The sequence below is a fragment of the Cololabis saira genome, chromosome 19, assembly GCF_033807715.1.
Source record: "Cololabis saira isolate AMF1-May2022 chromosome 19, fColSai1.1, whole genome shotgun sequence".
Lineage (NCBI taxonomy): Eukaryota > Metazoa > Chordata > Actinopteri > Beloniformes > Belonidae > Cololabis > Cololabis saira.
The window spans coordinates 5,861,818-5,885,333 of record NC_084605.1 but is presented as its reverse complement, the minus strand read 5'-3'; the positions used below and the strand labels follow the sequence as shown (position 1 = coordinate 5,885,333).

Genomic DNA, 23,516 nt, shown 5'->3' with positions numbered 1-23,516 from the left:
TTCTGTCGTTCCCCTCTCTCTCTCCCCAGTCCGTCCTGGCGTTGCTGCTGCCGGTCCTGGAGCGGCTGCTGGAGCAGACGGGGCCCGACACGCCGCCACTGCTGCGGGCCGAGACCCGGCTGCTGCGGCTGGTGCTGAGGAAGTACGAGGAGGCGTCGGCGCCGCTGCTGGCGCAGGACCGGACCTGTCTGGACCTGCTGGTCCGAGCGCTGCGGCTGCCGGGCCTGCAGCTGCTGGCGCTGGAGCAGGTGGGGGACACTTCCAGGGTTCCCTTAGGGCTGGGGACCCATTCACATGTCAAGAATCCATTACGATTCTTAAGATTCAGAATCGATTATCAAGATTTGATTTGATTTGATTCCGATATTGATTTGGGTTAGTGTAATTAAAACTGTTTTTTCAGCTATTGCATGAATTATATGACTGTAGTTCTGCAACATATTAATACTAGTATTATATTGAGATTCAACAGCAAGTATTGCAGCTAATGAGGCTGTAAGGACCAATCAGCTCCCAGAATGCTGATAGAACTGAAACAGAAACATCGTGGGTCAGAATTACCAAACAGATCCAGGGAGGAAACAGACACGGATGAAATCAGTTTTATTTTTTCCCACATTCTGTTTTTATTTGTTCCATTTTTGGTATATTTTGGTTTTTAATTTTTGAGCATTTGGTTTTTAGCATTTTTTGCAAATGTAACCCCAAGACAGTATATAAAGTAATGAAATATAGACAATTTATGCAATTATAAGTTATAACCTAACCCTTCAATGTTTTCATACCTTTTAAACATGTTTAAAGACAAAAACATGGCACCAGTTATTCTCGTGTCCAACAAAACATTACTTTTTTGGGGATAAACAAAAAAATAACCAAAAGTTGTAATGTAATGATGAAAAAAAAATACATAAATAAATAAAATTTAAAAAAAAAATGAAAAAAAAATCGATCTTTAGACATATGAATCGATTTTTAGGAATTAATATGAGAATCGATTTAAATTGGGAAATCTATTTTTTTCAACACAGGCCTAGTTCCCAGCGGCTGCTGGTGGTGGGCCGGGGAGCTGGTGAGAAAATGCCGAGAAATGCTACTTTGTGGTTCTGCGCATGCGTACAGTCGATTTTCAAAGTTTGATTGCCACACCCATCATTTCTTGCACGATGTAAAATTGATAATATGGGATGTTGAGTATTTGATCTTTCAAAATACACGACCCATGACATGAATTGCATTACACTTTGTGAACATTATACGATAAAGAGAGAAAAAAACAACAATTCTAGCGTTTTATTTGATATTCATTCAGTCATTCTCCTTTATTTAACCAGGCAGGTCATTAAGAACATTCTTATTTACAATGACGGCCTGGTAAGAGACAAGGAAGTGGTTTAGGGAGTAAAACAGTAAAAGTGTAGCTCTGCAAAGGTAGAAAACCATTAGGGAGCATTTTTTGGCAGCAGAAATTGGCAGAACACCGGCTCAGTCCGGTGACCCGGTCAGGGCCGGCCCGGGCTTCTCTGACCCGTCTCTGACCCGGTTCTGACCCGTCTCTGATCCTCCTCCGTCTCCAGATCACCAAGCCGTTCTTCTCAGCCATCGGCGACGACGGCGTCCAGCAGAAGCTTCTGTCCGTGATGTTCGACCTCCTGGACGGCGCCGGGCCGGCGGCGGCCAACGCCGTGGGCGGCGTCTTCAAAGCGGTGAGTAGAGAGGGCGGGTGGTAGGGGTGTAACTGTACACTAATTAGACCCTCCAGAAAAACGCGGGCTAAAATCCTTGATTTTGCGGGCTAAAATCATTGATTATGCGATTAAATGTGCAGGTTTTTTATGTGCTTTTATGCGGTGAAGTTGCGGATAGGGATGTTAATAATTAATCGATTTTCGATTAATTGCCGTTATGAAATTACCCGATTAAAATTAACGATTACAATTAATCTTTTTTTTTTTTTTTTTTTTTTTTTTTTATAATCCCGGTTTTGTCCCCATTTTATCACCCAGTGCTCCTACCTAACAGTCCTGGGCATTGCCATCCTCTACCAACCCCGGGAGGGCCCTGCACTGAGCTCAGGTCTCCTCCTTAACCTGAGGAGTGAGCAGGCCGCATCTTTTCACCAGACAGGGTGGGGTTTCTCCGGCCGGACGTAGCGCGTGGAAGGATCACGTTATTCTGGCCGGATCCTCCCCACCCCATCTGGCGCCCCGGTTGGCCGGAGGGGGCATGTGTAGCCCAGGACTGTGTGCATGTTTTTGTGAGGGTAGCTCCCATTAGCTACCCAGGGGAACACGGGGAGAACATGCAAACTCAACACAGAAAGATCCTTTCGCCAACCCCACCCAGGGTGTGGGCACTGAAGTCATGGGGGAACTAACACGCACTTCAGCGCCCACAGCGTCCCCCGGCGGGAATCAAACCCATGACCTTCTTGGCTCTACGTTGTTGTAACGCGGAACCATAAATCAGCCTTTACCCGGTACATACATAGGTTTCTCTAAACATCTGTCCCCGCTACAGTTTTAACTAAAAGAAAATGTGCTCCAATACAGCAGGTCTCATCATTTTATTTTGAACACTGCCAAAACTCTAACTTAAAACGTAACTAGAACTTAAAATTTGCTTAACACAAATGACACTATTATGGCTGCTGCTACTACTAATAGCCTTGAAGTGCACTTTATATTATATTCCTTGTGGTACAAAAATGTCTTTTTGTTACTTTTGTATCAAATAAATATTTGATTAAGGAATACATTAAAATGTCCTTTGTATTTTATATAAGCAAAAAAAATTATGTTTGTATCTCAGATGGGGGAAAAACGCCGCTTATCAACTAATCGTTGATCGATCGATAAGGTTATCAACTATCAATTAATGAAATAATCGATAATTTGCATCCCTAGTTGCGGAATATGCTGTAAGTTGCAAAATATGCGAAATATGCAGGAAGTTGTGGATTCGGCGCTGAGCTCTTCCCTCTTAAATTCAGCGGGTCGTCTGATCTGAGGTCGTAAGAGAAAAAAAAGGAGAGCGCGGGTGGAGAGGAGAGACCCGGGCCGGTCGCGTCTCTCCTCTCCACCCGCGGCTCAGTGCTGGGGTGATTGCCGGGTGCACCGGCGCGACGAGGGGGACGAGACAGAGCTCCGTCACCCCACGCGTCCACCGCCACTATCCCCCAAGTGGATGGGAACGTGCGTCCGCCTCCGCCGGCCCTCACAGGCGCAGTGGTACGCGGTCAGCGCGGATCCTGAGTCCACCGGCAGCCGCGCCCACCGCGCAAGCGGGGGGACTCTCTTTTTCCTCTCACCCCCGCGGGTGAGAGCTGCTGTTTGGGGGGTGCGGAGGTCCCCGGGCGGGTCCCGCACGTCGCGACCGGGCGTCCCGACATGTCACTCAAAACACTCCCCCCTTTTTCCAAACTTTATGCGAAAATGTGCAGCGATGATGCGGTGGAATCAAGCGAGCCCCGCATAATTCGCATATTCAGCGCGGACATATGCAATATTAACCCCAGTAAAAGTGATTTTTCTGCACCAGACATTGAAATCCACGGAAGGTCTGTAAATCCACGGACTGCCGTGAAATCCGCGAAAAATTCCGCGATCGCGGAATCGCGGATTCCTGGAGGGTCTAACTAATCTCACGATAACGATACGATATTATAGCGGTATTTTTTTAACAACCTTGAATGAGGAACATATGACTGAAAAAAATGGTCTTTTATTTGAAAGACACATAATACAAAACAATACTGTGCGTTTGCCCTATTGGTCCAGTTTGTAAAGCTTTATAACTGTTTAAGTTTTAAAGAGAAAGCCAGGCCAACCATTTTCCACAAACTGAACTAAAAGTAAATGTCAGGTTTGCATTATGATCTTCAGTTTCATACAAGTACAAATATTTTACCACAAACTGAATAGTTTCTCTCATGTATGACTTGACTTTTTTCTTTTCCAGAAATTGAACAACTAAAATTAAATAAATAAATAAATAAAAGTAAATAAATAAACTATGAAAAGTCCTAAACTCAAAATGCAACATGACTGTTTTTTTCTCAACATTTTCGACTTTTTTCTCGACATTTTGACTTTTTTCTCGACCTTTTGACTTTTTTCTCGACATTTTGACTTTTTTCTCGACCTTTTGACTTTTTTCTCGACATTTTGACTTTTTTCTCGAGATTTTGACTTTTTTCCTCGATATTTTGACTTTTTTCTCGACATTCCGACTTTTTTCTCGACATTCCAATTTTTTTCTTGACATTTTGACTTTTTTTCTCGACATTTTGATTTTTTTCTCGACATTTCCACTTTTTTCTCGACATTCCGACTTTTTTCTTGACATTCCGACTTTTTTCTTGACATTCCGACTTTTTTCTCGACATTTCGACTTTTTTCTCGACATTCCGACTTTTTTCTTGACATTTTGACTTTTTTTCTTGACATTCCGACTTTTTTTCTCTACATTTGGACTTTTTTTCTCTACATTTGGACTTTTTTCTCGACATTCCGACTTTTTTCTCGACATTCCGACTTTTTTCTCGACATTTTGACTTTTTTCTCGACATATTGACTTTTTTCTTTTCCAGAAATGTAACTACTAAAATTAAATAAATAAAAGTAAATAAATAAACTATGAAAAGTCCCAAACTCCAAATGCACCATGACTGTTATTTATCTTCTCCAGAGCTCAGAGCTTCACCTGCTCCAGCCTGAGGCCGTAAGGTGAACCCTGTTATCATTTCATCCTCACACCTTTGGGGACGACACAATCTTTACATCATAAAACAGATTGATTCATGCTCACCTTAGAAGTAAAAGTTCAGAGCTCAAAACCCCCAAGAGTCCCGTGATCGGGACCAAAACGGTACTAGTTTCTTCTGAGCGTAGTCAGATTTTGTTCCGCGGGTCGAGGTCGTCACGTGATCCCGCTGCACCAACAGGATGTTACTAGTAAACACAATATATTAACATTAATAACCCAATATCAGCTACAGTTTGTCACCTCCACCACACGTATCGTGACGTTTTTGTATTTCGTGGTAGGATTTATTGTTCCCCCCCTAGTGGGCGGTACCGGTGTCTGATTGATCCCGTCTCCCCCAGATCGCCGTGGACGCCCAGCTGGTGGCCAACGAGCTGGCCCCCCCCCAGAAGCCCAGCGTCAGCGTGACGGTCCAGCAGACCCGGCGCAGCAGGATGAGCCGCAGGTATTTGATCCGGAGAAACCAGTTAACCTCCCCCTGGTTCTCTGAGACCACTGCTGATGTCTTTCCCTCTCGGTGTTGTGTTAATACACCTGGAAACTGACGAAACATCTGCTCTTATACAGCTGATCAGTTCATCAATGATGGTTTTTTTTGTTTTTTTTCATCATTACATTACAACGATCGATTTTCCCAATTCTAAATCGATTCTCATATTAATTCCTAAAAATCGATTCATATGTCTAAAGATCGATTTTTTTTTTTTAATTTATTTTATTTATTTTTTTTTTTATTTGTATTTTTTTTTCATCCTTACATTACAACTTTTGGTATTTTTTTGTTTATGCCCAAAAAGGAATGTTTTGTTGGACACGAGAATAACTGGTGCCATGTTTTTGCCTTTAAATATGTTTAAAGGTATGAAAACATTCAAGTTTTCAGTTATAATTGCATAAATTGTCTATATTTACTTACTTTACAGGACTGTCTCAGAAAATTAGAATATTGTGATAAAGTTCTTTATTTTCTGTAATGCAAAAATGTCATACATTCTGGATTCATTACAAATCAACTGAAATATTGCAAGCATTTTATTATTTTAATATTGCTGATCATGGCTTACAGTTTAAGAAAACTCAAATATCCTATCTCAAAAAATTTGAATATTCTGGGAATCTTAATCTTAAGTAAAAACGTTTTTTTAATTGCATTACAGAAAATAAAGAACTTTATCACAATATTCTAATTTTCTGAGACAGTCTTGTATATACTGGCTTACATTTGCATAAAATCGCTAAAAACCAAATTCTCAAAAATTAAAAACCGAAATGGACTGAAAATGGAAAAAATTAAAAGGGAATGTGGGAAAAAACAAACTGATTTCATACGTCTCTGTTTCCTCCCTGGATCTGTTTGATAAACAGTTCTATCAGCATTCTGGGAGCTGATTGGTCCTTACAGCATCATTAGCTGCAATACTTGCTGTTGAATCTCAATATAATACTAGTATTAATATGTTGCAGAACTACAGTCATATAATTCATGCAACAGCTCAAAAAACAGTTTTAATAACACTAACCCAAATCAATATCGGAATCAAATCAGGTTTAATCAAATCTTGATAATCGATTCTGAATAGAAACAGTTCTTGAGTCGTGATCAGAGCTGGGTAGAGGAGCCAAAAACTGTACTCAAGTAAAAGTACTGTTACTTCAGAATAATATGACTCAAGTAGAAGAAAAAAGTAGTTATCCAAATAATTACTTGAGTAAAAGTAAAAAAGTACTTGGTGAAAAAACTACTCAAGTACTGAGTAACTGTTGAGTAACGTCCGATTTATTTTTCTAACACAACCATTCAAACAGACAAAACTACAAAATAATCATCTTCAGGCAAATTAAATCAATGAAATAATAAATTAAAATGAATAAAAAGTAGCTTAAATTAAAATAATCTTAAAGTAAATTTAAGTACTTTAATAAATAATAAAATAAATAAAATAATAACAGAATAAAAAAATAAATTAAGCACAAGTAGCACAAAATTTCAATCCTTTGTACTTTTCTTTTTTAACCAGCAGAACTAGAACAAACATGAACTCATAGAAACTCTGTGTGTGTTTGAGTCTGTGTAAATGTGACAAAAAGAATCACCCAGTGATGTCATGAGATTGACGCGTACGTGGATAAAAGGGATAAAAGAAAAGTAACAGCTCAACGTAGCCTAATGTAGCGGAGTAAGAGGAACAGTTTCTTCTTCACAAATCTACTCAAGTAAAAGTAAAAAGTATAGTGATTCAAAACTACTCCTAAAAGTACAAAATGTCCCAAAACTTACTCAAATAAATGTAACAGAGTAAATGTAACTCGTTACTACCCACCTCTGGTTGTGACTGAATGGATCCCCAGCCGTAATAATGATCAGTTCAATAACGGGCCACCATCATTGATCAGGACAGTTGTGAAACAGCTGCAGAAAGAAAAGGAGACACTTTGTTCAGATTTTGCTGTGAATGTTCTGACCCGGTTCTGTGCTCAGGAGGCCTCAGGAGGACAGCGGTACCGGTCCAGAGGGCGGTACCGGTCCAGAGGGCGGTACTGGTCCAGACGCTGGTACCGGTCCGGACGGGGACGGCGGGACGGTCCCGTGGCAGAGGGTCACCCTGGTTCTGGAGCTGCTGCAGCACAAGAAGAAGCTGAAGAGAGCCCAGACGCTGGTGCCGGTTCTGTTCTCGCTGCTGGCCAGGTAACCAGGTTCTGTTGGGTCTATGGCCCGGTTCTGTTGGGCTCTGACCCGGCTCTGACCCGTGTGTGTGTGGTTCTGCAGGAGCCTGGAGCCGCGGGCCGCTCGGCACCACAACATGGAGTACACCAAGCAGCTGCTGCTCAGCTGTCTGCTCAACATCTGCACCAGACTGGAGGGGGAGGCAGGTGGGTGGACCGACAACCGGGTCGGACCGCCAACCGGGTCTGGACCCAGACCTGCAGGTTCAGGTCTGTGGTCCTGGTTCCAGTTCTACTGGTCCTGGTTCCCACAAAATCTTAACAAGAATATTTGTCTTATTTCGAGTTAAAATGTCTCATTTTTAGTCAAAAAAAATCTCATTACACTTAAAACAAGAGTCATTACCAGAAAAATAACTTATTTGACAATTTTCACCTGTTTCAAGTAGATTTTCACTTAGAATAAGTAGAAAAATCTGCCAGTGGTACAAGATTTTTTTGCTTGTAATGAGAAGATAAATCTTCTCTGGCAGATTTTTCTACTTATTTTAAGTGAAAATTTACTTGAAACAGAAGAAAATTGTCAAATAACAAGTTATTTTTCTGGTAATGACTCTTGTTTTAAGTTTAATGAGACTTTTTTACAAAAAATGAGACATTTTAACTAGAAATAAGACAAATATTCCTGCTCTTAAGTCTTATTTCTAGTTAAAATGTCAAATTTTTAGTGAAAAAATCTCATTACACTTAAAACAAGACTCATCACTGGAAAAAACAACCATTTTCACCTGTTTCAAGTAGATTTTCACTTGAAATAAGTAGAAAAATCTGCCAGAGGAACAAGATTTTTTTGCTTGTAATGAGAAGATAAATCTTGTCCCACTGGCAGATTTTTCTACTTAATTCAAGTGAAAATTTACTTGAAACAGAAGAAAATTGTCAAATAACAAGTTATTTTTCTGGCAATGAGTCTTGTTTTAAGTGTAATGAGATTTTTTCACTAAAAATTAGACATTTTAACTAGAAATAAGACAAATATTCCTGGTAAGATTTTGAGTTTTTGCAGTGCAGCTCTACTAGTCCTGGTTCCAGTTCTAGTCCTGGTTCCAGTTCTACTATCATCAGAATCAGAATAGCCTTTATTGTCGCCGAGCTGGTGTCCCAGCACAGTGAAATTGAAACCAGTACAACCCATCAAGACAACAGACAAAACAATAACAACATGAGACACAAGTCAACTGGCAGCGAGATCAGATCAGAGAAAGGATGACATTGGGGATGGGGGAGGGGAAAAAGAAAGGCATCTTCACACTTTGTATAAATACACAGTGTGAAAGTGCAAAAAAAACCACCTCAGCACAGAAAGCAACATAACAATTTAACATGAACATCACAAGACTTGCACATGTGTGTGGGGGGGGTGGTTCACGGGTCGGGGGGGATCCCGACACAGCAGGGGTTGATAAGAGGTGGGGGCCTGGGAAGGCGTTGACTTTAAAGGAAGGTGTATTTATCATTGTGTGTGTGTAGGCGGTAAGTCTGTGAACTTTGCCGCAGAGCTGCTCCTCAGCCAATGTCCTTGATGTTATCAGACGGCTTGGTCAGTTCTGAAAACAGGTCCACAGATGTTCCTGAAGAGGGGGAGGGTTAGTGGGGGCAGAGTCACCTTGTTTACATTCCACCAGGGAGATTGTGACTGGAGCGGTCGGCCAAAACCACTCTGTCAAGGTCAGATTATAGAATCAACAATTATATTGCAAACAGACAGACTCAGTAATTTTCCGTCTGCCTTTAGTCCTGGTTTCAGTTCTACTAGTCCTGGTTTCAGTTTCTACTAGTCCTGGTTTCAGTTTCTACTAGTCCTGGTTTTAGTTCTACTAGTCCTGGTTTCAGTTCTACTAGTCCTGGTTCCAGTTTCTACTAGTCCTGGTTCCAGTTTCTACTAGTCCTGGTTCCAGTTTCTACTAGTCCTGGTTCCAGTTTCTACTAGTCCTGGTTCCAGTTTCTACTAGTCCTGGTTCCGGTTCTACTAGTCCTGGCTCCTGGTCCCGGTCCTGGTCCTGGTCCTGGACTCAGACCCGTGTGGTTCTCTTCAGGGGTCCTGGATGAGGAGCGGTTCAGCGTGGAGCTGGTGGTCCAGTGCATCCGGGGGTCCGAGGTTCCGCAGACGCATCACCAGGCCCTGCTGCTGCTGGGGGCGGCGGCCTCCATCTTCCCTGTGAGTCCCGGTCCTGGTCTGACTCCTCCCCCTTTCTGACTCCTCCCCCTTGCTGACTCTGCCCCCTTTCTGAGGCCTCTCTCTGACTCCTCCCCCTTTTGAGGCTTTAGTCTGACTCCTCCCCCTCTCCCCCCCCAGGAGAAGGTCCTCCACAGCATCATGCCCATCTTCACCTTCATGGGCGCCAACATCCTTCGCCTGGACGACTCCTACAGCTTCAGGGTGATTGACAGGACGGTGCAGACGGTCATCCCCGCCCTCATCAAGGTAAGAGGCTCCTCCCCCTCATTGTCCTGACTCCTCCCCCTCACATGATGTATAACACACCTGGGTGCACGTTACGGTTCGGGCCGTATTAACGTCCGAAGAAATGGCATAAATTTCGCCAAAATTACACTACAAAATGGCCGACTTCCTGTTGGGTTTCGGCCATGGCGCCAAGAGACTTTTCTTTAAGTTGCGACATGATACAGGTGTGTACCGATTTTCGTGCATGTACGTCAAACCGTATTGTGGGGCTTGAGGCACAAAGTTTTCTAGGGGGCGCTGTTGAGCCATTAGGTATGAATGCAAACCATGAAATATCAAATCTTTCGCCAGGCCTGGCTTGCGTGCAAAATTTGGTGACTTTTGGGGCACGTTTAGGGGGAAAAAAGGCCTTCCTTTCGTCAGAAAACAAGAAAAACAGATACAGATACAATAGGGGCCTTCTCACTGTCAGTGCTCGGGCCTTAATGAGATAAAATGATGATAAAAGAGGTAAAATAATAAAAAGCACAGGTTGTTAAACGTTGTTAACTCCTCCCCCAGGCCCAGCCCAGCCCGTCCTCCTCCCAGGTGGTTGCCGTGGCGACCAGGATCATGCAGGTCTTCGTGGACGCGCTGCCTCACGTCCCCGACCACCGCCGCCTCGCCCTGCTGACCCGGCTGGTGTCCACGCTGGGCCCCGCCCACTTCCTGTGGGTGATGCAGCTGCTGCTGCTGCGGCTGCACGCCACGCAGAGCTCCACCCCCACCAGCGACAGGGTGACGCCCCTCTTCTTGTTTTTCGGAGCACCTCCCGCCGGGTCTCGGAGGTCGACGCCCTGCTGACGGCTTTGTTTCCCCCGCAGGACGAAGCCCAGGAGCGGAACGCTGAATTCTGGGTAACGCTGAGCTGCCAGTTCGGCGTGGGCGAGCAGCTCGGCTCGCTGGTGGACGTCCTGAAGTTCCTGCAGCAGCTGCCGGACGACAAGGACGATGGTGAGACGAGAGAAACGCGGAGGAGGAGTCAGGAGGTTAAGCCAACGGTTAACCCTTTAAGACCCGCCGGAGTGCCGGCGCTGTGTCTGCAGATTGATCTTCAAAACATACAATTAGTTTTAGTTTAGTCCAGTTTTAGTTTAGTAAAGGTCCAGTTTAGGCTTCTGTGTTACTTTTTTCTAGCTGTGGGATTTCTGTATTTAGAAAAATATGTGCCTCCCCCGGCCCGTCTCCGGTCCCCCCCGCTGCCTCTGCGGCGGGGCGCCCCTCTGGTCTTGGAGGGCCACTTTCGTGGGGGCGGGTGCACCTGCCCGCGTCGGCGGCCGGGGCGGCTCTGTCTCTCCGGGCAGGCTGGCCCCCTGCCGGGTGGGGGTCGTTGGCCTGAAGGGTGAGGGCCTCCTGGCCGCGTGTCCGGCCCGGACCGGGTGGCCGGGGATTGCCTGGGTCGCGGTCCGCCGCCGCGGGATCCCTGACTGCCACTTCCCGTGTAGTGGGGGCCCCGCCCGCGGGCCCCCCCGGCCGCCGCCGGGGGGGGGGGGGGGGGGGCCTTGCAGGCGGTGGGTTGCCTCCCTCCTTCTTCTCCCCTCTGTGGGGTTGCCGGTGGCCTGGGTTCCGGGTTCTTCCTCGTCGGCCTCTGGTCTCGCGGGTGGCGGGGTTGCTCCCCCCCCCTCCCCCACTATAGATACACTTCAGGTGGAGCTTTGTTTGGTTTATTACACACACACACACACACACACACACACACACATATACTCATACACACACACACACACACACACACACATACATATACTCATACCCACACACACACACTTAACATATACACGCACACAGCCACACAGACATGTACATACACACGCACGTATACACACACATGCACACACGCATGATCACATACATACACGCACACACACATAGACATACACACTGGCTTGTTCACCTGCATGCTTGCTCTGTAGTTTTTGGGGTTAGTTAGCGGTAGCGGTAGCTTAGCTCAGACTGTGATCGGATCTCGAGATTTGGGTCGATTGCTGCTCGTGTTTTGGTCGGCTCCGTGTCGGTTTTGTGTTTGGTTTGTGGTTTTTGTTGCAGATTTCCAGTGCTTGACGTGTGAAAAATATGTGTAAAATTAAAAAAAGGATTTACATTTTTTGGGTAGTTTTGCGCTTTTTAGCAATTTCTTTAGTTGGTATGGATTAGTAACATCCAGATTATTGAAGGTGGGCTTATATGGGTTGTTTTGATGCATAGATAAAATGGCAGTATAGCATGTAAAAACATGTTCAGAGACTTGTTCTATAGTCTATAGTCATAAAGGGTTAAACACGTCTGTCAGCTTCATCACCACCACAAATCCCCCGTTTCTCTGCAGCAAAGCGCCCCGCCGGCCGGCCGGCGGCCCGGAAGAAGCCGGGCGACGTGGAGAAGTTGGACGAGCTGATCTTCAGCGTGGAGGCTCACAGCAGCAAGGAGCTGCGGCACTTCAAGTTCCTCTGCGTGTCCTTCATGTCGCAGCTGCTCAAGTCCAGCAGCTTCGTCCAGAAGGTAAAACCTGCAGCTTCACCTGCCTGAAAGCTTCTAACGGGGTTCCAACTAGTGTTGTTGTTGGCAGCCTGGTTCAGTTTTAGTGTTAGTCTAGTCTTTGGGTCGATCTATCATTTTAGTTTTTATTAGTTTTAGTCACGTTCATTCTCCTTTTAGTCCTTTTCATTCGACTAAAAGTCTGAGCATTTTAGTCTGATTTTAGTCAGAATTGTCCAGGACCATTTTAGTCTAGTTCAGGGGTCGGCAACCCAAAATGTTTTAGATCCATATTGGACCAAAAAGCCGCAAAAAATGAAAAGTCTTGTATCAGCCCTAGAATGAAGACAACACATGCTGCATGTTTCTATATTAGTTATAACTGGGGAAAGATTTTTTTTTTCATTATGAACTTCGAGAGAAATGTCAAAATGTCGAGAAAAAAGTCAAAATTTTGAGAAAAAAGTCAAAATTTTGAGAAAAAAGTCAAAATGTTGAGAAAAAAGTCAAAATGTCGAGATTAAAAAGGAAAGGAAAAAGGAAGGAAAAAAAGAGAAAAAAGGAAAAGAAGAAAAAAAGAGGGAAAAAGGAAAAAAAGGAAGAAAAAAAAAGGTCAAACATTTTTGAAAAAGCTCAAGGAGCCACTAGGGCGGCGCTAAAGAGCAGCATGCGGCTCTAGAGCCGCGGGTTGCCGACCCCTGCTCTAGTTTTAGTCAAAGATTGTATTTAGCCAAACCCATTTTACAATTTAAACAAGGTTATCTTATTATTATATTATTGTTACCTTATAGACTCAAGAATACATTCATTCCAGATACAGAGATAGCAGAGTTTTTATTCTGTAATCTACATTTTAGTCTCGTTTTTATTCCTCTACAATATTGCATTATATATTTGATTATCGTTATCGTCACATGACCAGCATTTTCCTCAGGTGATAAAGGTTCGTTGACGACGATATTTAGTCATAATTTTCATTGACGAAAGCAACTTTAGTTACAGGACAAACTCGTTGGACATCTGTTCAGAACCTGGAATTGAATTTTAGAGAAAAAAACAGCTACTCAACAATCCGACTTTCAGGCTGAAACCAACAACAAAGCAGAGAAATGACATGAGGCCCGACAACGGAGCCCTGAGGAACTCCAGGAGAGGCCGTGGCCTCAGAAAGGCCCTACTTTTTAACCCTACCCCTACATTTTGCGCGTTCCCGTGAGGGTAGTGGTGTCCCAATTCCTCTTTGCATCTAGGTGTAGTGAGCATAACAAGGGTGTATGAATCTGGCCCTTCACAGCGAGGGATTTCAGATGCTAAACTTCACGACCTAGGGCCAGAAAAATTTCCCAGAATGCTTTTCGTCGTCATTTGCGGACTGAATCAAACGAAAAAACATGGCGGTTTCTGCATAAAAATGCGTTTTGATTACATTTCTAGCGAGAAATATATATTTTACTTTCATAATATTCACTCAGTGAATGTACATAATCACTCGCTTGCTTGTTTTTTCAGATCTCGCCAGAATAAAGACTGATTTATGGTTCCGCGTTACACCAACGCAGAGCCTACGGCGTAGGTTACGCGGAACCATAAATCAGCTCCCGAGTTCTCATCCCCGAAAACATCGGAGCAAATTTCTTAACAGGCGTTATTTGGATAAACTGAGCCCAGGTTGGGGATCTTAACGGTTACTTTTACGCCTGAAAAATATGAAAACTTAATAAAGTGGCATATTAACAGCGCTACAGCTTAAATTAAAACAGCTTTTATCTCTGGGCTTCCTGATATGGTGTGACGTTTGTGCAAACGTAACTACGCAGTAGGGCTGTGCGATTAATCGATTTTAAATCTAAATCGGATTTATTAATCAAGACGATGTTAAAAAAAGGAAAATCGATTTTCCTTTTTTGCAGCTTTGTTTGGTCAAGAAAATTGTAAATGTTGTCACTTTACTAAATTCAAGGAGGATTTACAGTATCTTTCAATTGCACTTCATTCCCAATAGGAAAATTTGATTGCTATTTTTCTTTAAAAATAAAGATAAAATATTTGAAACAATTTATTCCATTGTCTTTTGTAGTTTTACCAAACCGGGTTTTCAGAGAAAAAAATCTGGATTTTATTTTTGTCCAAAATTGCCCAGCCCTACTACGCAGTCGCTTACGTACCCGAACGTAAACCACACAGTGGTGTCCCAATCCCTAGGGAAGATTACAAGGACCCTACCTATTTTTAGGGCTAGTGGTAGAAAGTAGGGGGTGTATTGGGATTGGCCCCAAGTCTTCCCTGAGCTTCGTCTCCGGTCTGGTCCAGAACTTTAGACGGAAACGGATTTAGGTTCAGAAAAAATGTTGACGCTGCTGCGTTTGTGTTCCAGGTGGCGGACGGAGGCGAGGACGTGGAGGCGTCTCTGCAGCCGCTGCAGCAGAGGTGAGTGGGGGGGGGGCAGAGCTGGTAGAGGACTCAAGTAAAAGTACTGTTACTTCAGAATAATAGGACTCAAGTAGAAGTAAAAAGTAGTCATCCAAATACAGGACTGTCTCAGAAAATTAGAATATTGTGATCTTCTGTAATGCAATTACAAAAACAAAAAGTCATACGTTCTGGATTCATTACAAATGAACTGAAATATTGCAAACCTTTTATTATTTTAATATTGCTGATCATGGTTTACATGCATGCTGGAAAACTCAAATATCCTATCTCAAAAAATTAGAATATTCTGGGAATCTTAATCTTAAACTGTAAGCCATAATCAGCAATATTAAAATAATAAAAGGCTTGCAATATTTCAGTTGATTTGTAATTAATCCAGAATGGATGACATTTTTGTTTTTTTAATTGCATTAAAGAAAATAAAGAACTTTATCACAATATTCTAATTTTCTGAGACAGTCCTGTAATTACTTGAGTAAAAGTAAAAAAAGTACTTGGTGAAAAAACTACTCAAGTACTGAGTAACTGTTGAGTAACGTCTGATTTATTTTTTTAACACAACCATTCAAACAGACAAAAGTACAAAATAATCATCTTCAGGCAAATTAAATCAATAAAATAATCAAATTAATTAAAATTAATAAAAAATAGCTTAAATTAAAATAATCTTAAAGTAAATTCAAGTACTTTAATAAATAATAAAATAAATAAAATAATAATAATAAAAAATAAATTAAGCACAAGTAGCACAAAATGTCCAGCCTTTGTACTTTTCTTTTTTAACCAGGCAGAACTAGAACAAACATGAACTCATAGAAACTCTGTGTGTGTTTGAGTCTGTGTAAATGTGACAAAACATGCAAAAACAAACATTTTTCCCAAAGAATCACTCAGTGATGTCATGAGATTGACGCGTACGCGGATAAAAGGGATAAAAGAAAAGTAACAGCTCAACGTAGCCTAATGTAGCGGAGTAAGAGTAACAGTTTCTTCTTCACAAATCTACTCAAGTAAAAGTAAAAAGTATAGTGATTCAAAACTACTCCTAAAAGTACAGAATGCTGACCCCGTGTTTGGTTCTGCAGGCTCCTGGAGGAAGTGCTCCGCTACATCCACAGCGTGGCGCGCTGCGTGGAGAAGAACGCCGACCAGCCCACCGCCAAGTTCTGGAGAGCCCTGCTGAAGCAGAGCTACGACGTCCTGGACAAGGTCCGTCCACTACTGCAAAACTGGAATAACTCAGATCAGCCATGTTTGTTACACAAACACGTATCAACGGGAATTTATCCTTCTTTCTTTCTTTCTTTCTTTCTTTCTTTCTTTCTTTCTTTCTTTCTTTCTTTCTTTCTTTCTTTCTGGCTCATTTCTTTCTTTCTTTCTTTCTTTCTTTCTTTCTTTCTTTCTTTCTTTCTTTCTTTTAGGCTCATTTTCTTTCTTTCTTTCTTTTGTTTCTTTCTTTTGTTTCTTTATTTCTTTCGTTTCTTTCTTTCTTTCTTTTGTTTCTTTCTTTCGTTTGTTTGTTTGTTTCTTTCTTTCTTTTGTTTCTTTCTTTCTTTCTTTCTTTCTGGCTCATTTCTTTCTTTCTTTCGTTTGTTTGTTTGTTTGTTTCTTTCTTTTGTTTCTTTGTTTCTTTCTTTCTTTTTCTTTCTTTCTTTCTTTCTTTTGTTTCTTTCTTTCTTTTTTTTTCTTTCTTTCTTTATTTCTTTTAGGCTCATTTTCTTTCTTTCTTTCTTTTGTTTCTTTCTTTCGTTTCTTTCTTTCTTTCTTTTCTTTCTTTCTTTCTTTTGTTTCTTTCTTTCTTTCTTTCTTTTGTTTCTTTCTTTCTTTCTTTCTTTTGTTTCTTTCTTTCGTTTGTTTGTTTGTTTGTTTGTTTCTTTTGTTTCTTTCTTTCGTTTCTTTCTTTCTTTCTTTTGTTTCTTTCTTTCTTTCTTTCGTTTGTTTCTTTCTTTTTCTTTTGTTTCTTTCTTTTGTTTCTTTCTTTCTTTCTTTCGTTTCTTTCTTTCTTTTTTTTTTCTTTCTTTCTGGCTAATTTCTTTCTTTCTTTCTTTCGTTTCTTTCTTTCTTTCGTTTCTTTCTTTCTTTCTTTTTTTTTCTTTCTTTCTGGCTAATTTCTTTCTTTCTTTCGTTTCTTTCTTTCTTTCGTTTCTTTCTTTCTTTTTTTTTCTTTCTTTTGTTTCTTTCTTTCTTTCTGGCTCATTTCTTTTCTTTTTTTCAGGCTCATATCCTTCCTTCCTTCCTTCCTTCCTTCCTTCCTTCCTTCCTTCCTTCCTTCCTTCCTTCCTTCCTTCCTTCCTTCCTTCCTTCCTTCCTTCCTTCCTTCCTTCCTTCCTTCCTTCCTTCCTTCCTTCACGTACGTTGTGCGTAGATTTAACACAGAACCATAAATCAGTTTTACACAAAAACGTCATCAACGGGAATTTATCATTTTTACCGCGAGATGATAAATTCTTACCGTGGGGAATTTTTTTGACGGTTTATCGTGAACGGTAAAATATCACCCATTCCTAGTTAGGGTGATACCGGAGGACGAGTCTCAATTGAAACCTCTCTGTCCAGGTGAACGCCCTGCTACCTGCAGACTCCTTCATCACGGTGATCCGGGGGCTGATGGGAAACCAGCTGCCCTCCGTCAGGAGGAAAGCTATGGAGCTGCTGAACAACAAGCTGCACCACCGCACGCAGTGGGACGAGCAGCAGGTAACGCCCTTAAAGAGGTGTTACGCTAGAGACGAGCAGCAGGTAACGTCCTTACAGACGATGTAACGTTAGAGACGAGCAGCAGGTAACGTCCTTACAGACGATGTAACGTTAGAGACGAGCAGCAGGTAACGTCCTTACAGACGATGTAACGTTAGAGACGAGCAGCAGGTAACGCCCTTACAGACGATGTAACGTTAGAGACGAGCAGCAGGTAACGCCCTTACAGACGATGAAACGTTAGAGACGAGCAGCAGGTAACGCCCTTACAGACGATGAAACGTTAGAGACGAGCAGCAGGTAACGTCCTTACAGACGATGTAACATTGTTGGAGACGAGCAGCAGGTAACGTCCTTACAGACGATGTAACGCTAGAGACGAGCAGCAGGTAACGTCCTTACAGACGATGTAACGCTAGAGACGAGCAGCAGGTAACGTCCTTACAGACGATGTAACGCTAGAGACGAGCAGCAGGTAACGTCCTTACAGACGATGTAACGCTAGAGACGAACAGCAGGTAACGTCCTTACAGACGATGTAACGTTAGAGACGAGCAGCAGGTAACGTCCTTACAGACGATGTAACGCTAGAGACGAGCAGCAGGTAAACTGGTCGGGTAACGGGTAACTGGGTAGACGGGTAACCTAGATCGGTGGGTAACAGATCGATATGGTAATTCACACCGTGTCCTAACTGCATGCGAAGCGAGCGAGCGTCAGCAAAACAAAAACCATTCCATTGCTTTATTTTCTATTGGACTGTCCAAACTGGATGCGAGCGACACAGCGCGACGCGGTGCGTCGTTTTGAGCTGATCATTTGTCCGACGCCCTGTTTCTATTTTCTTCCCAAAAGTCATATCTTGATATTTTCTAGCTAAATGGCGATACTCGATATATATCTCGATATTTTTTCTGTGCCATAATTGGGGTTTCCCCCAAAGCATTATAGCATAGCATCTCTGTTAGCATCTCTGTTAGCATCCCTGTTAGCATCCCTGTTAGCTTCATTTTTTCTGAGGCAAACCCTTAAAAAAACAGTCAGTTTTAATACAAAGCCTCGTGCCAAATGTCACACAGGTTCCTTTATTAACAGAGGTCTGCACAATATCAAAATGTATAAAACAAATGAAATAAAAATAAACTGCCTGCATATATAGAATAAAAATGCTTCTTGAATAAAATAAAACAAATATCGCTTTCCTGCATAACAATTAAATTAAACACTGTGCAATTAATACAATGTAGACAGTAACAGGCAGACTTTTCCACTGAGGTTGACAGTTGTGCAAATAACAAAACATTTGTGCAAATCTCAAATAAAACATTCAAGTCAATTTGTCACAAAATAAGCTATAACAAAATCATTAAAAAAAAATGGAAAAAAAAAATATATATATATATATTTATTTTTTTTAAATCGATATAAACGATATTGTCTCGTACCATATCGTGTTTGAAAATATATCGATATATATTAAAATCTCGATATATCGCCCAGCCCTAATTGGTAGCCTAGATGAGGTTAATGTGGTTAGAGACCACCGACAGGTAGCCTAGTTAGACGGGTAATAGATTGATGGGTAATAGATTGATGGGTAACAGATTGATGGGTAACAGATTGATGGGCAATAGATTGATGGGTAACAGATTGATGGGCAATAGATTGATGGGTAACAGATTGATGGGTAACAGATTGATGGGTAATAGATTGATGGTTAACCTGGATCGACAGGTAACCCAGATGTCGTTTACCATCGCGGTCAAGCGCCCGACAGGTGAAAATGAAACGCCCGTAACTCTGATCCACCCGTGACCTCACACTGACCGTTTCCTAGGTGACGGCGCTGCTGCAGCTGACGGGCGACCTGCTGGCCGTCGTGGGTAAGAGCCCGGCCAACGTGGGCGCGGCGGAGGAGGCGGAGCAGGCCGTGAACCGGCAGACGGCGCTCTACAGCCTGAAGCTGCTCTGCCGCAGCTTCGGCGCCGGCCACCAGGAGGCGTTCCGGCCCGTGCTGCTGCGCGCCGTGGAGGTCGTCGTGGCGACGGAGGAGGACAAGCACGTGCTGGGCAGCGCGCTGCTCTGCATCGCCGAGGTGGTCGGCGCGCTGAAGGCGCTCGCCATCCCGCACCTGCCCAGGCTGATGCCGGCCGTCCTGCACGCGCTCAGTAGCCGGAAGGAGGCGGGGCCCGGAGACGTCTACCTGCTCAGCGCTGTGGCCGCCCTGCAGCGCGTCGCCGAGGCGCTGCCGCACTTCATCAGCCCCTACCTGCAGGACGTCGCCCTACAGGTGAGACGCCTTTTTGTTTTTTGTTTTTTTTTACTTTATTTGAAAGAATTATCACAGAATTACGGAAGAGTATTAGGGACAGGCAAGAAAAAAAAAAATTGAGAGTGGAAGATTTTTTTTTTATTGTGCACTTCCAGAAAAAAGACGAAATGTTGAGATTGTTGAAATACAATTTCGAGAAAAAAGTCGAAATTTCATGAATAAAGTCGAAATTTCGCCTTTTTTCTCAACATTGCAACTTTTTTTTTCGACATTTCGACTTTTCTCTCAACATTTCGACTTTATTCACGAAATTTCGACTTTTTTCTCAACATTTCGACTTTTTTCTCGAAATTATACTTCAACAATATTCCTGACATTTAGACTTTTTTCTTAAAATTTAGACTTTTTTCTCAACATTTCGACTTTATTCACAAAATATTGACTTTTTTCTCAACATTTCAACTTTTTGAATTATCACAGAATTACGGAAGAGGAAAAAAAATTGAGAGTGGAAGATTTTTTTTTTATTGTGCACTTCCAGAAAAAAGACGAAATGCAAAAAAAAAGTCCAAACGTTGAGATTGTTGAAATACAATTTCGAGAAAAAAGTTGAAATTTTGCCTTTTTTCTCAACATTGCGACTTTTTTTTTCGACATTTCGACTTTTTTCTCAACATTTCGACTTTATTCACGAAATTTCAACTTTTTTCTCAACATTTCGACTTTTTTCTCAACATTTCGACTTTATTCACAAAATTTTGACTTTTCTCAACATTTTCAACTTTTTTCTCGACATTTCGACTTTTTTCTCGACATTTCGACTTTTTTCTTGACCTGCATAATGAAAAAAAAATCTTCCTCCTCTAAAATATTATTTTTATTTTTCTCCTGCCTGGCCCTAATACTCTTCCGTACAGAATAGCTTACAGGAACAGTATACAAATAGAATACAGAACATGTGCCAGGGGTGATGTTCGTTATTCAAGAAGATTATACATATTACACAAGTCTACGGTTTTAATAGCCTTTTCATTTGTTGATTTAGTGATTAGTTTTAAGTAAAGTTCCATTTCTTTCTGGAAAACATAAAAGCAAGGGGTTTTCTTTGAAAATGTACTTTACGAATATGAAATTTGGCAAGAAATAAAAACAGATTTATCAAAAAGTAACATTTTCCTTATTTCTTAAGGAAACAATGGAAACCAAAAACAACATTTTCCCAAAGTAAATTAAAATCTATAGTGAAAGAGTCAATAATACATTTGCTAATATCTGCCCATAGTTTTTTCGAATGAGAGCAAAGCCAGAATAAATTAACTGTTTCTGGATGTAAATTACAGAAGGAACAGTTCGTATTAATGTCCTTTTTAAATTTCTGCATGTAATGGCTAGCAGGATAATATTTATGTATGATTTTGTAAGAAACCTCCTTAACCTTATTTGTGATTAAAAACTTATTAGGACGTTTTTTTCCAATCAATATGATCTGTGAAACGATTCCAATAAATATCTTTTTGAAATAAGGCCCGTACCCTTTTACCACCCACTTCCTGTCCCTGCAGGTGTGTCACCTGACCCACCTGGTCCAGAACTCGTCCTCCTCCTCGTCCTCCCAGCTCCCGGTCCGACTGGCCTCCCTGAGGAAAACCCTGGCCACCCAGCTGCCCCCCAGGGTGCTGCTGCCCACCCTGACCCGCTGCTACAGCAGCATGGTGGCCGGCAGGAAGGTGAGCGGAGCCGTCTCTCATTCCACCGTAAAACATCTAAAGACCTGGGGCCGGATTCACAAAACATTCTTAAGAAAAAAAATCTTCTTAAGTGTCATTTTTTTCTTAAGTTCAGTCTTAAGAAGAAAAAAGAGAAAAAGTAATACTCTCCAAAAAAGTTCTTAAGTATTTTCTCAACTTTCTTCTTAAGTTTCTTCTTAAGAAAAAACTTAAGAATAAATGGTATTCTTGAAATAAAAGTTCTCAAATTTTTAAGACAACCTTGACCTGTCTTAAAATTTCTTCTGTGAAAAGGTAATAATAATAATAATAATAATAATAATAATAATAATAATAAGCCTCTAATATAAACCTTTTTCAACACATTTTAGACAGGTTTAGACTAGTAGGTCATAGTTCACTGGGTCGCTGGTTCTGCTTTATTCCATAACCTTATTGCTTTTTTACTTGCCGATAGCAGAACTTTTTATGGAGCCAAATCAAGGCCAAAAGTTTTGCTAATTTGAAAATAAAATTTGAACCTGAAAATTCAAGTTTTGATCATGAACTTGTTTTTTTACAGTTTCAATTTTTTTTTTTTTACAGTTTCAATTTTTTTATTTCAGTTTCAGATCTTTTTTTCAGTTTCAGATAATTTTTTTTTCAGTTTCATATCTCTTTTTTTTCAGTTTCAGATTATTTTTTTTTCAGTTTCGCCAGATCAGGGCCAAAGGCCAAAAGTCTGAAACTGAAAAAAAAGATGTGAAACTGAAAAAAAAGATGTGAAACTGAAAAAAAAAGATGTGAAACTGAAAAAAAAAATGTGAAACTGAAATAAAAAGATCTGAAACTGTAAAAAAAAAAAAAATTGAAACTGTAAAAAAACAAGTTCATGATCAAAACTTGAATTTTCAGGTTCAAATTTTATTTTCAAATTAGCAAAACTTTTGGCCTTGATTTGGCTCCATAAACTTTAACAAGATATTCATCCTCTTTTTGTATTATATCTTGTGTCAAATTTCCCAAATAAAGTTTCTTACATGATTTGGTTTTAAAACATAGTTTCAAACAAAAACCTAAATGTAAAAACAGACATAAATAGGGTTGTTTCCTGCCGTCTGATTGGTGAATCTGTTTTGAGACTGAAACGTGTGTCCCTGCAGGACCAGCTGGGGGCGCTGATGAGTCTCCTGAAGGATCATATCAACCACATGGAGAAGGAGACGCTGAACGTTCACCAGTCAGAACTCACCACCTTCTTCCTCAGCGCGCTGGACTACCGCGCTCAGCACGGACAGGTACCACACCGGAAAACTAGTCGTAGACGACCGCTGCCGGGTACCAGACCGTTGGGTCCAGCCTGGTCCAGGTCCAGGTCCAGGTCTGGTTCAGGTCCAGGTCCAGCTGGCCCCCAGACCCACAGACCTCTCTCTGTTCCAGGTTGATCTCCCGAGGACGTGGGAGGTCGAGGGCGACGTCATCGAGTGTCTCATCGCCATGGTGATGAAGCTGTCGGAGGTCACGTTCAGACCGCTCTTCTTCAAGGTGACATCACCGCTCTGACATCATCATCATCAGCCGTCTGTCCTCGTCTGTCCTCTGACCCGTCTGTCCTCGTGTGTCCTCAGCTGTTCGACTGGAGTAAACCGGAGCAGGTGGACCGGCCGGACCGGCGTCTGACCTTCGTCCGTCTCTGCGACCGCGTGGCCGAGCGGCTCAAGGGATTGTTCGTGCTGTTCGCCGGGAACCTGGTGCAGCCGTTCTCCGAGGTCCTGAAGCAGACGAGCGGCGCCGACGCAGGTGGGTCCGGGTCCCGATTCGCAGTCGAAACGAAAATGGGCGGGGCGTGGAGCGAGAGCTCCACAGAAGCTGGTAACCCGTTGCTGCATTGTGGCTGCAGCAGCTCCACACAACAGACGTGGGGAAAAGATCAATAATGGTTTAACTTTTCAACGGTTTCCTGCTCGGAGGCAGGAAGTATCTGATATAACAGAGT

General features: G+C 42.2%; 1 protein-coding gene across 1 annotated transcript in view; it reads left to right on the top strand.

The window, feature by feature from the left end:
- Window positions 1-23,516, top strand: part of heatr1 (HEAT repeat containing 1) — a 66,664-nt gene that overhangs the window by 40,110 nt on the left and 3,038 nt on the right. The window contains 18 exon segments of the mRNA XM_061709175.1: window positions 30-248; window positions 1,578-1,706; window positions 5,109-5,212; window positions 7,247-7,453; window positions 7,535-7,638; window positions 9,528-9,649; window positions 9,788-9,916; window positions 10,460-10,675; window positions 10,762-10,891; window positions 12,264-12,436; window positions 14,787-14,839; window positions 15,931-16,054; window positions 17,402-17,542; window positions 19,380-19,832; window positions 21,377-21,541; window positions 22,684-22,818; window positions 22,961-23,065; window positions 23,149-23,320. Coding sequence (XP_061565159.1) covers window positions 30-248; window positions 1,578-1,706; window positions 5,109-5,212; window positions 7,247-7,453; window positions 7,535-7,638; window positions 9,528-9,649; window positions 9,788-9,916; window positions 10,460-10,675; window positions 10,762-10,891; window positions 12,264-12,436; window positions 14,787-14,839; window positions 15,931-16,054; window positions 17,402-17,542; window positions 19,380-19,832; window positions 21,377-21,541; window positions 22,684-22,818; window positions 22,961-23,065; window positions 23,149-23,320 — 2,881 coding nt within the window.